Raw genomic sequence first — 13,137 nt, 5'->3', positions numbered from 1 at the left:
GTTGGTCATCATTTTCAGCGTCCAACAACACAGAAAGTAAGTAATGTACCCCCACGAGGTACTATGTGCAATAAGAAAGAACTGATGTTCTGAGGCTGGAACAACATAGAAGGGACAAATACATACAAAGCCTCAATTTGCCTAAGAAATTAACGATGAAAGATGAAAGTCACTGAAAAGGTTAGCCAGCTGGTAGGACTCGAACCCACATCTTCTGGATTGCCGGTCCAGGGCTCTACCAATTCAGCTAAGCTAACACGCCTTCTCAGTGACTTCCAGGGTAAAGTGAGTGAGAGAGAGTGGCTGGTTTGTCCCTTCAGATGACGCACCCTGGAAGTCACTGAGAAGGCGTGTTAGCTTAGCTCAATTGGTAGAGCCCTGGACCGGCAATCCAGAAGATGTGGGTTCGAGTCTTACAGCTGGCTAACCTTTTCAGTGACTTTCATCTTTCATCACTATGTGCAATGAAGTATGAAAAGCGCAAAAACTATATTTTAAATAAAGTACTAGCGTAATACCGCAGAAGCAGAATAGGGATGCGTTTACTCCTATTTTTTATTTATAGTACTGAATCATTTCGTTGTTTGAAAGCGTTGTGCTTGTCAAGCATGATGTATGATGTCAGCCAATAAGGTTTCGCCGTTATTGTGTAGGAATGGCGCAGTGCAGAAATCAGGATGCTTGACATTACGGAGACAATATTTTTCTCCCCCTTTTCTATTCCCCAAATGCAGGGATACGTTGCATATAACGAACGAAATATTTGCATTATAGAAAACTTGTGTGGCCAAAAAAAATGCGGAAGAAACTGACGACTAATGCTATTCCCATATAACTATAAACGAGCGCATAACTGTAAGCTCCTGTGTTTGTAGCGAAACTTAAATATCCTTTAGAATGCCTCAGGGCAGCGTGTCTCAAACTTCTTGTTGTGTCGGACCCCCAAAACTACTGAGAATCCATTCGAGGACCCCCGTTTAGTACGATTCATGTTGACATAAATAAGGGACATGAAGAAAGAAAAGGAAAAACAAACAGACAAGGCACAGCCATGCAGGAAATGCGAAGGTAGTACATGTACTTCTGCCAGGGCCGGCGTCTACTTTTTGGTCCTGGGGGGCACACTCCGAGAGTTGCGCCCCCGCCTGCCCGTACCACACAACTTCTTTGGCAGTACGTACCGTGGGTGATCCCTAAGCACATGACGCCCCGAAACGAAACACGGCATAACGGAATGAATGAAGGGCGTACCATACGGCATCCCAAGGTAGCCCGATCGAATGGTACCAAAAGCCCGCAATGCTGCATTTCATATGCGCACTATGTTTTCAGTGTTGTATTGGTCCGCGAGGTCACCGAGATGCTCCCGCAATCGGTTCCTCCGCGAGCTGCCACTTGTCTCAGTGGGGCCTGTCATTGGCTGGGAGATCGAAATATCCCCTACCTCCACCACCTGGAATGCTGGTGACGTGTCCCCGTTCCAAGGATGAAGGACAGGCTCACGGGGATTATGCTCTTTGAATGGCATTGTTTCGTGGTAAAGACGCTCGCTAGATGTAAATGAATTTCATATTTTGATATCGTGAGCCACGTTTTTTCATAGAGCATAATAACTGGAGAATGTTCGTCGAGCTGTTTAGTGCCCCTTTAATATATGTCTTGCAAAGACCACATGCCAACGTGCAGTAGTAGGTGCAGCAGCACTTGACAGTGACAGGCAGACGCGAATTTGTTGTTGTGCAATGCAAGAGTGAAGAGTGCAATCGTCCAGGCGCCGCCGAGACGCCTTCTGGTTGCAACGATGGTTGTATTGCGAAACAGTAGCGGTGACCGCGGCGCGAATGGCAAGATAGCAAAACATTCTGAGAAGGTGGTATACAGGCGAAAACAAATTAATTGTTGACAACCTACAAATAACTGTAGGTTGTCATGTGGATCGAGAACAAAAATTTTTACTTTGTGCCACATACGCACGTTGGTTCAGAACAGCGTGCATTTTATGATCCAGTGTCATCGGTTTGTGGGACGCCAGACACTGTGAACTCCCAGCCATCCGCCCTTCATTTTCGCGCCCCCTCGGCGGACGTCGGGGGGGGGGGGCAATTGCCCCTTCGCCCCCCCCCCCCCGTAGCCACCGGCCCTAACTTCTGTCCTCTTTAGTATCGTATATCGTCACATATCAATATCGTCGCCTTCAGAGATGATGTGACCAGCATTCGCAAAGACGGTCTTCGGGCTATATTCGATCGTCGCGAACCTTTGGGGGTCCGCGAACCACACTTTGCGAACCACTGCCTTAGGGCATCATGAGGTCATGAAGACGTGATACTCGTGCTCTGTGGTCAACTGTCCCAATGCCTCGTTTGTGTCGATTACTGCGTTTGGCCTTTATATGCTATGAAGCTCAATATCTACACTCTTAAAACAGAAATTCACCACATAGCACGATCCTAGCCAACCATCATCCCTAATGGCATCGTTCTCTCCCCTAATTTATTGAAAACACGAGGCGTACGCCTTTTTGTAACAACTAATATTACCGCTAAGAGGCACAAAAAGGCATACACCTTCAGGTTTTATCAAATTAGGGGACAGAACGATGTTATTCGGGATGATGGTTGGCTATAGGAGCGTGCTATGCGGTGAAGCTCTTTTTTTAGAGCGTACGGTAACCCGAAGGTGCGTCTACGATGTTAATCGTCACGCTGTTTTGTATAAAACACAGTAGGGAGATTTCCGTTCCTGATCTTGCGGTTCATTTTGGCGCCCCATCCTAGCTTCTTCCTCTCTTGTCTCTTCCTTTCTTTTTCTCCCTCCACGACTGTTAGGCACGGCTATCGATGTTCGCAGGCCCTATAGAAAGGTATCGCCTTAGTAAACGACCAAAATTCAACCAACCAGACCAGGTGTTCATGGGTGAAAGTTGCGAACGTGTATGTCAAGCCCATGACTTGTTTGGTCTTCCAAACACACTCAAATTCAGCTGACGCAGCGCGGACCTCACCTCGATGCTCCGGCATTTTCGAAACCACCCTGAATTTACACATACATTTTTTGAGGCGGAGACGCGAAACGTTTCCACCGCTTTTCGAGAGCCGGAGCTGTTCTCAAGCTGCAGCAGCACTCCATCGCGGATCCGCAAACGCTTTCCATCCAACCTATCGGAGCTTCTATTACCGCCGGCGGGCCTCCCAACACAACAGCAACACCGCGCGGGGATCTTTTGTTTTTTTTTGTGTGTGTGTTTGGTGCGACCGTGTATGAATTCATTGTCACCAAAAAGTTGTTTCTTGTCTAAGCTGTCAACGACGAACTGGGAATTTACGCGAACCACAAAATCAACGAAAATAACCATAACGAAAATGGGACCATCTGCGTTGGACGCCCGGCAGGTAAATACGTGTCTCGCTTCTTCTGCTGTACCTTCTCCAGGCTCAAACAGCTCCCCATAGATCCCATATAGTTTGAAATAATTCACACAACACTGGGCACACGGCCAATAAAATTGCAACATTGTAGATATTATACACAGCCAGTCAGCCAATCAGGAGCCTCAATGTTTGACTGGCCTTTCGGCCGGTCTTCTACTGGATTTCACGCCTGCCGCCGTTATTCGGTATTCAAATGAAGTAATGAGATTTTTGGCTAAAAGAAACATTTCTTTGACACAAAGCACTGATTCAAAGATCTGGTACATGGTTGCACTGTGCGTACAAAGCCCACTGCGTTGCTGACACACTGGAACAGAGTTCGAACTTAAAGCAGAACGCAGGAGGACGCCGTGCCGGCCGTGCCGTGCTATTTTGAAACTATGCTGAGACGGCCGAGACGCTGCACGCATGTACGTGCGTACAAAATGCGATTTCAAAACATTGTCGACCAATCGGAGCGCGTGCACAGTCTCGGCCAATCTGCTTGCAACAAGGTGTATGGGCGCTGTGGTGCATATTCTGCATCCGAATCCGCGGGTACCAGAGGAGGACTACCTTCTCTGCATCCGTATTGTATTGTGCCACGTCTGTCGTTCCGACCGATTGACGAGGCAAGCAGAAATGCTTCACAATGTAAATGTGCACGACGAGCGCAAGAAGTGTCTGTACAATCTTAACGTACACTCTTAAAAATGAACTTCATCGCATAGCACGCTCCTAGCCAACCATCACCTCGAATGATTTCGTTATCTGCCCTGATTTGTTGAAAACGGGAGGAGTACGCCTTTTCTGTGACACTTATGCTGTTCATAATTGTCACAGAAAAGGCGTACGCCTCCCGTTTTCAACAAATCAGGGCAGATGACGACATCATTCGAGATGATGGCTGGCTAGGAGTGTGCTATGCGGTGAAGTTCATTTTTAAGAGTGTACACTCTAAAACAGCTTCACCGCATAGCATGCTGTGCGCCAACCATTGCCACGAATGATAGGGTTATCGCATCTGATTCGAGGAGAGAGGGGGGCGTACGCCTTTTTGTGGCAATTTGGATATATGGTAATTCCATAAAAAGGCGTACGCCTCGCTCTCTCCTCGAACCAAAAGCGATAACCCTATCATTCGCGGCAATGGTTGGCGCACAGCATGCTGTGCGGTGAAGTTCTGTTTTTAGAGTGTAGCAACAATAACGAAAAGCGTTTGCAGGCTGGCGGCTTGGCTATGTCTCATAGGCTTCTCTCGGCCGCGACGCGAACGCTGAGGCGGCGCCGCATTTTGAAATGCATGTGTAAATGAGCCTTCAGGCGACCGCATGCGATAAAATGATGTCATACGGCATAGTAATGCCCTTTGATTTTGTTTGTATTGCGTTTTGGCGCTCGCCGATATTTTCCCGCTATCATCAAACCATTAGATTTAGATTAGATAGAACCAGCGTAGTTTGCTGGTGTAATTTTAACAGTGCATCTTACTTACTCGACTTGGTCGTTCATTCTTCAGAAGTCTGAGTGCATCGCATCGCGCTCTAACGAAAACAGAAAGCTATAAGAATAAATGCAGGATGATTCTGACTTTTACTTATTTGCTTTTATTTAAAGATACACGTACACTTGTTCTTTTTTTAAACGTTTGTATAGGAACGCTTGCGTGACATACAAACCGCATGACGTCCGACTACGAACGAATCCATTTGTATAGTTACGTGTAAGATGGCCTTTCTAATAACCTCTAAATAGGATTGAGTGCGAGGAGCGTCACAGAAAATCTTAGCCACCGGAAATGGCGCATGCGCACTACATTATTTTCTGGTGTCCGCCGACAGGTGGCGATACGCGTAGTTGAGCTAAAATGAGTGAGGCAGGTGCGGCCATTGAATATTCGTCTCAGAAGGACCTAGCTCTGACGGGCATACACCAGGACATGACGGCGACGTTGGGAAAGGACACTCCATTCAGGTGAGGAAGTGGGCCGCGTTATTCAAGAGCCGAAGAGGACTCCCGTTCTGGCTGGGTCGCGGAAGTGACCAAACAATCATCATCCCTCGTGTGCTTGGCACGGCCAGGGCAAATCGCCACGACGATATCCAGATGATTCCTCAGGTAACACACATGCCTAAATGCACACTTCAGCGCACAATCAGACCAACTTGACATGCTTCTACCAGATGGGTCCGAAGATTCATCACGCTTGATCAAAAGCGTACGTGCTTCATCACATCCAGGGATAACCTTCGGCTGTTCAGGACAGATCCCGCCCACTTACGTGCCCGGTTTATGATTGTGCGCAAAGCTTGAGTCCACCACTTCAATCCGAGAGTAAAATCCAGTTCAAACAGAGGAAATATCCCTCCTCTCCACCGGCGAAGAACGTTCGGTCTGTTCGATGAATAGGAAAAGGAATGTCACAGTTTTCTGGGACACGGAGGGCGTGCTGCTGGCGCCATCGAGGCTCAGCAACGTGGTGTACTCTGGAAGGGTGTCCCGTTCAGGACAATGAGCCTCCACATTCCTTGCTACTATAGCGATGACTGCCACCCATTCCTTCTGCTTTTCTGTGCTTAAGCCATCAACCATGCGCATGGTTGATGGCACATTCATGTATGTGTTTTGCAAACCAGGATCCCTGCATGGCGTTTTCTGATGTTGCGCTGTTGGACATTATATTATAGGATATATTATTATAGGAAGTTATATTTCGTTCTAGTTCCAAGATAGCGTTGGCTTTTGCTGCATTGTGTTTGTTTTTCTGCCGCCGGCGTGTTTATTGTGACCGTAACGATGCGTTCTAAATGCTTGACCACACTTTTCGTCAGCATTACCGGTACTCACAGGGCACAGTGTGGTGGCTGTGCGAGAGTCTTCGCGCGACGTCGGAGGTTTGCGCAGGGTACGTTCCACGTCGCGGACAATGACTATGGAGCAACAGGTTCATTGTTTTCTTCGGAACGGGAAGTTTTCAGGGCACTGTGGCCACAGATCTAAACCTGTCCGTGCCGCAGAGAACTATGAGCCGAGCGCGTCGAGAGGTTTCTGCAGCGAGGAGCTTGGCGATGAGTGGGGGAGCTTTCCACGGGATGCTGTTGCAGCAGCAAGGACTCCTTTACGCGACGGGACTCATGCCCCGCTGGCGCCGTAGTGGTAGTGGATGCAGCAATCCTTGGGCCACCGGACACTTCTGGAACCATCACCAAAGACGCCTACCGGCGCCGTAAACAACACTACGCGATGCTTCAATTTCTTCATCACGTCGAGCCCTCGGCATCCGAGGACGATGGTGGAGCCCGCGGCCTGACGGTGCCGGGGACACGGCAACGGCATGCGGAGCTGAGGAAACGCCATGCGGAACCGGCTGAGACAGCACCGGTTAATCTTCTGAAATTTACAAAGAATTCAGAAACTCGACTGTTGCACGATCGGTACATTCCGAAAGCATAGCTCCACACTCTTAAAAATGAACTTCACCGCATAGCACGCTCCTAGCCAACCATCATCTCGAATGACATCGTTATCTGCCATGATTTGTTGAAAAGGGGGGCGTACGCCTTTTTTGTGACACTTATGCTGTTCATAATTGTCACAAAAAAGGCGTACGCCCCCCGTTTTCAACAAATCAGGGCAGATAACGATATCATTCGAGACGATGGTTGGCTAGGAGCGTGCTATGCGGTGAAGTTCATTTTTAAGAGTGCAGCTCATAACACGCCATAACATATACCAAACTGTCATACAGAATGATGTCGTTTTTTTTCCTGGTCGGTTCAAACCGGGGGGGGGGCGTACACCTTTTGTGGCAATTTCGATTTTTGGTACTTCCCACTAAAAGGCGTACGCCCCGCTCTGTCCTCAAATCAAGAGTCATAGCCGTGTCATTCGGCGCTGCGGTTGGCCAAGACTTGTTGTGCGGTAAAGCTCTGTTGAAATGCACTATGCACTCTCAAAACAAACGACGACGACGATTCTGCAGTTCAGTCGCAGAATTTCACCTGTCTTCTATTCTAAGCCTACACTCTTAAAAATGAATTTCCCCACATAGCACGCTCCTAGCCAACCATCATCCCGAATGACAACGTTCTCGCCCCCGATTTGTTGAAAACAGGAGGCGGAGCCTATTCAGTGCCGTGCATAATGGCACAAAATACGCTCCACCTCCTGGTTTCAACAAATCAGGGGCGAGAATGTTGTCATTCGGGATGACGGTTGGCTAGGAGCGTGCTATGTGGTGAAGTTCATTTTTAAGAGTGTACCTATTCTTTTTGGGGTTTCTTACGATACTAGTACCTTCCTTTGGATAGGCCAAGTAGTGCTACTCCCGGATCAGGAGCTGCGACGCCTTCTCGCACTGCTTCGCCGGTCGCCAGCAATGGACTTCACTGCTGTTAACGTTCAACAGGCAGCCGCTACCAACCATCCTTCGCTGGATGGGAAGGGTGAGACCCTGCAACTCCGTGCCAAAAAGCGGAAAACAGATGACGACAACCAATCTGTTGCTTCAAGCTGCCCGTCCCGGGACAGCAGCCCTGGCGGCAACACAATTGTCAATAATGATGACAACATTGACAACATGGACGACGACACCCCATTCACGACAGTGTCCTACAAGAAAAATATGATAATGGGCATTCCCATCACCTTCCGCCCCAACAACCCGGACGAGTCACTATCCCGCGTCAATCCAAATGACCTCGCCACCGCTATTCTCGTCTCAGCTCAAGAGCGTATCAAAAGCCATCGCCTCGGGAGGGATGGCAGCCTGACTGTTACCGTCGGATCCCAGGCAGCTGGCACATCGCTCCTTCAGATCACTAACATATGTGGCATTCAAGTCACTGCCACGGTCCCTTCCTCGTACTCCCGGAACGTCGGCAGAATCGCGGGTGTTCACAAGCATTATTCTGAGGACCAGATCCACGCTTGCCTCGCCGCTGCTGGCGTTACCGCTGTCCGCCGTCAATACTTGACTCGCCGTCTTGACGATGGCACAACAACGAAAATTGCCACAGACAGTGTCATCCTGACCTTCTCCACAGAAGTGGAGCTCCCGGATACCGTCGACATTGGATTTTACACGCATAAGGTTACCGAACACTTCGAAGTAACGCAATTCTTTCGCTGTCAGCGTTTTGGACATGTATCTAAACACTGTCGTGGCCCCATTCGCTGCAGAACGTGCTCTGGTCCGCACGCCCACGCTGACTGTCTACAAGACTCGAACCGAAACGCGCCAACTGTACTGGCGCTCACTCCGCCGCTTACTCCGGTTGCCCACGCCGACTCGCAGTGCTACAAACAGTCAAAACCACTACCATATCTGGCACTCCCAGGGTTCAGCCTTCGGCGCTTCCAAACCCCAAACTCATAAACAGCGAGCAGCCTCCCCCTGGTTCTCAGAAGCAGGTCAAATTAGGCAGCCTCAGTAGGGCTCCTACCATGACATCACCAACAAGGGCGCACTTCCCCCTCTACTCCCTCCAAAGCGAACGCCACGTTCATCCAAGCCTCGTTCCACCGCTCAGGCCGATACGAAGCCTGCACTAGCCCTCAACACTCCCAAGTCGAAGCAGCCGGATAAGCCAGTCATATCCACGCAACCCAAACCTCTCCCATCACAGACGCGCGAAGAGGATGCCGACCCTACACTCCTGCACATCATCCCCTTCCTGTTCGCTGCTCTGCGAGCTGTCGTGAAGGCTCTGCCAAACTCTGAAAACATCCCCGAAGTACAGAAGGTCCTGGCTTTCGAGCAAGTTATACTGAGTCTCCTCCCATCTGCCAACCATGATCAGTAAACGTCAAGCGTTTGCCTTCATCCCTCTGCTCCTTATCGTTTCATTGCCAAGTTTTAATTCTTCTCAACCTATAATGAGCGGTACGGCCTACTCACCTCTTCTCCTTCAATGGAACGCCCGAAGCCTAGCCAACAAGCTCCATGATATTCGTGCTGAAGTTTCGAAACACAACTTTGATGCCTTACTTATCTCTGAAAGTCTCGTGGATGCAAAGTTCCGTCTTTCCCCCTACGTTGCCTATCATTCCACCACTCATCAGCCCGACGGGCGTCCACGCGCCTCAATCTTCGTGCACCGTAATAGCGCTCATTCACATATCGACCTCTCCCACCTTTGCTCCTCTGCTGCCGAATTTGTTGCCTGCAAGCTACAAGTCTCTCGCAAACAAGTCACTCTCATATCTTTCTACCGCTACGGAAACCGCTGCTTTTCAGCCAGCACTTTCTGAAATCTTCTTCAGGTCTGCCCTGGCCCCATCATCATAGGCGGAGATCTTAACGCTAAACTCAGCCTCTGGGGCAATGACAATGATTGTCACAATGGCAACAGCTTTGTTCACTGGCTAAACTCCACCAATCTGGTACTCCTTAATGACGGCAGCCCCACTTTCTTCCGAGCTCCCAGTTACAGAAGCGCCATCGACGTAACAATCGTGTCCCCTGACATTTCTGTCCTATGGAAGACTAATCTGGACCCCTGGTCCTCTGATCACTTTCCCATCTTCATCTCGCCTACTTCATCAGCCACAACAACCGGACGTACATACTCCATCACTAACCGGGATGCGTTCCGAAAAGCCACTAACTCTGCCTGCAACTCTCTCAACATCATTGAAGCAATCCTTCAGGGTGCTGCACGTTCAACCAAAACTGTCACCATCTCTTCCACCCAACCACGTCCGGACCTCAAGTTCCTCTCCCTACGTGCTTCTCGCAGAAGAGCTCTGAGACGAGCGTAACGGATCCTGCTCGAATGTCCCACCTACAACGAAGCACGCAGACAGCTGCTCAACACTGACCCCAGCATGTCTACATGTGACATCATCTTTGGTGGCAACTCGCCCGGCGAGAGACGACGCCGGACTGCTGCTCTGGTCGCCTTCCTAAAGGAAACGCGACTTATATCGCGCTTATAGTGTAGTGTAGGTTTCTTTTTTATCATTTTTTTTCTGCGTTTTAGTCGTGACGCTGCCCGCTTCCAGCGTGGCCAACCACGGCGAGCGGTTTTCATCTTCACCACCACCACCACCACCACTCTCAAAAGCAACTTTATCGCATAGGACGCTCTACACGAATGATTGCGCCGAATGATGAAGTTCCCTCTTCTGATGTGAGCAGAATGCGGGGCGTACACTTTTTTTTTTGTGACAATTAACATAACTGCATAAGTGTTGCGGAAAGGCGTATACCTCCCATTTTCATAAAGTCAAGGGAGCGAACGACGTCATTTGAGATGATAGTTGGCTAGCAGCGTGGTGTTATGCGGTGAACTTCTATCAGAGTATGTCGCATAGGCATTCTTGCCTGCGACCGGGTAACCGACTATGTTCGAGTCTGTCAAATGCCCACTTGTTAATTCCATTTCGGCCACTGCGTCTCTCTGCGGCAACTGAAAGTTTGAGCATTGTCAATACTTAGCATTTCCGTACACAGATTTACAAATGAGTGTCATTAAGCAACATATTAGTGGACATCGTGCGTTCATGCTTGCCCTCTGTGGGAGCCCGAGCACAGGCGCCCCGGTCCTGGCAACGGCATCACGGCCGACAGCCGATAACATTCACTATTCGACGTCCGTTACAGATGCCGAGGGAGGGCCTCCGCCTATTCCTTTGCTGTCGTTACGATTTTTCGTTTTTTTTTTTTTTTTTTCGCTCTCCGCACTCTACCCCAGAGCTGCTGCCACTTCGCTTTGCTTTTCTGTGCTGCCCGGCCGCGTTCACGGCGTTTACAAGCTGCTTCCATAGGACATGCTTCTGGTCCCTGGTGAACAGTGAACGTGCTCAGAGCAAGGTCTAGCCAGGAATTGGTGCTGCTCCATGTAGTTGAGCAGCACGTCCAACTGAGCGTCGGAAGCGCGCCGACCTAGGGTCTTCCGAAGCTTCGCCGGAGGACACCTAGAATCTTCCGTCATTTTTGCCGTAGCTGTCTGCAGTGTCGTCGCAATTAATACACTTGTATGTTCACATGTCCTCAGTTGTAAGGATACACGATAAAGATAACTGCAGACAAAAGCGGCGCACTTTCTCGATCTTCACTCTTTCACTCCACGTTATCTACCTCTACCTTCTCGCATGCCATTGGGCGTGTCGCTCACGAGCTAAACTTTTAGTTATTTTTTCCTTTATCGGTGCTGACTATAGGCCAAACTTCAGTAACCGGGAAGGGGAAACATTTCTGATGAACTTCAAGGGAAGAGAAACTGCAGCTTTTGGCAGAAGTTACGTGACGTCAAAATGACGTTGCGCAACGTTTTTTCCACCGAGAAAAGTTCAAGGAAAGATAGTGGCGAACTTTTAAGTTTGTTAGAAAGATTGCGGCTTTTATTGCCGTGCCTTTACTACTGCGCCTCTGACCCCGCATTTATCATGAGTATGAAGATGCGTTTGAAATGCCAAACGAGGATTTTTGCCAGCGTTACCGACTGTAGAAGAACGGTGTTCGCTCGCTGTGTGACCATCTCCGCAGAGCCTACACTTTCAGAACAGAACTTCACCGCATAGCATGTTGTGCGGCAACTACAGCCACGAATGATATGCCTATCGCTTCTGATTTGAAGAGAGAGGAGGACATAAGCATTTTTATAGCAATTATCATATATCCAAATTGCTATACGACCCCCGTATTCGAATCAGAAGCGGTAATCTTATCATTCGTGTCAATGGTTTGGGACAACGTTTGCGGACAACGTACTATGCGGTGAAGTTCTGTTCTGAGAGTGTAGGGTTCACGCAAGATGCGCTTCTCGTCACGGGTAATGATATCATTGCGCACAAGATTGTTGTGTTCTTCCCGTATGACACTGTACCTCCCATGGCTGCAGGTTCCGTGACGTCTTCTTGTTTTCACGTGGTTTCCTTGCTGTGCAAAAATGAGATTGTCCATTGAGACGCGGAGGAGGACAACAGCTTTCCTTCTGATTGAGAGATACATCCCAAATATAAAATCCACACAACAGAGACATGAACACTGCATGTGCAGGGCGTTGGAAAGCGTCGGTGCTCTTCTATGCAGCGGAGCAGCACCTCGAAATCAGCGCTTGCAAGTGCACGAACTAGGGTTTTTCGGACATGCGACTTTTCCGTCGCTTTTACCATAAAGTGGTTGTGTCGTCGCAGTGCGGGCACTAGTTTGTTTACATGTGCTCAAATTTACACAGGGTCATTTCGAAAAAGAAGCGAGCAGATATATAGAAAAAGGAAATACGAAGCAAATAGTTTTTTTTAACGGAAGCGTTGTTGTGTTCACTGATCCCGAATACACGTATAGCACACATGCCGATACAGGGGGTGTGTCATGTAATGTGTCACAAAATAGAGGCTTAAAACTCTACTTCGAGGTGTCACTGGCGCTTGTCATCGACAAACTTTTGCTGTGACTTGCGCGCACTTGATCGATTTTCAGTCGCGAGAAATATTCTGAATAGAACTCCGAAATGTGCCAAGCCAGCGCAACTGTTTTTTATTATTTCGTTTCTTTGTTGTTGTCTTTCTTTGTGTTTTTTCTTGTCCGGAACATAAAGGGCATTTCGTTTTCTCAACCAATTTCAACCTTAATTGACCTTAAATCCTTGGAGGAGGAGGAGGAGGAGGAGTGTCGTTGGGAGGAACCCGAGAGGTCTGCCTGCCTGATTAGGCGGCATGTTTCTCGGGAAGGGAAAGGTGGTGGAGAGGAGGAGAGGAACGGGTGAAGTAGAAGACCGAG

At 48.9% G+C, this 13,137-nt stretch overlaps 1 protein-coding gene across 3 annotated transcripts in view; it reads left to right on the top strand.

The window, feature by feature from the left end:
* Nucleotides 1-13,137, top strand: part of LOC135395993 (papilin-like) — a 60,658-nt gene that overhangs the window by 5,413 nt on the left and 42,108 nt on the right. Inside the window, exons 4-5 of one of the 3 annotated variants that reach the window (XM_064627071.1) lie at nucleotides 19-36; nucleotides 3,300-3,392. The exons of 1 other annotated variant lie outside the window; for it this stretch is intronic. In XM_064627071.1, coding sequence (XP_064483141.1) covers nucleotides 19-36; nucleotides 3,300-3,392 — 111 coding nt within the window. The remainder of the gene's footprint in view (nucleotides 1-18; nucleotides 37-3,299; nucleotides 3,393-13,137) is intronic. One more of the 3 variants, XM_064627072.1, reaches the window with a different exon arrangement.

Source organism: Ornithodoros turicata, chromosome 5 (assembly GCF_037126465.1).
Source record: "Ornithodoros turicata isolate Travis chromosome 5, ASM3712646v1, whole genome shotgun sequence".
NCBI lineage: Eukaryota > Metazoa > Arthropoda > Arachnida > Ixodida > Argasidae > Ornithodoros > Ornithodoros turicata.
The sequence above is the reverse complement of the archived record's forward strand: the minus strand, read 5'-3'. Positions and strand labels throughout refer to the sequence as shown.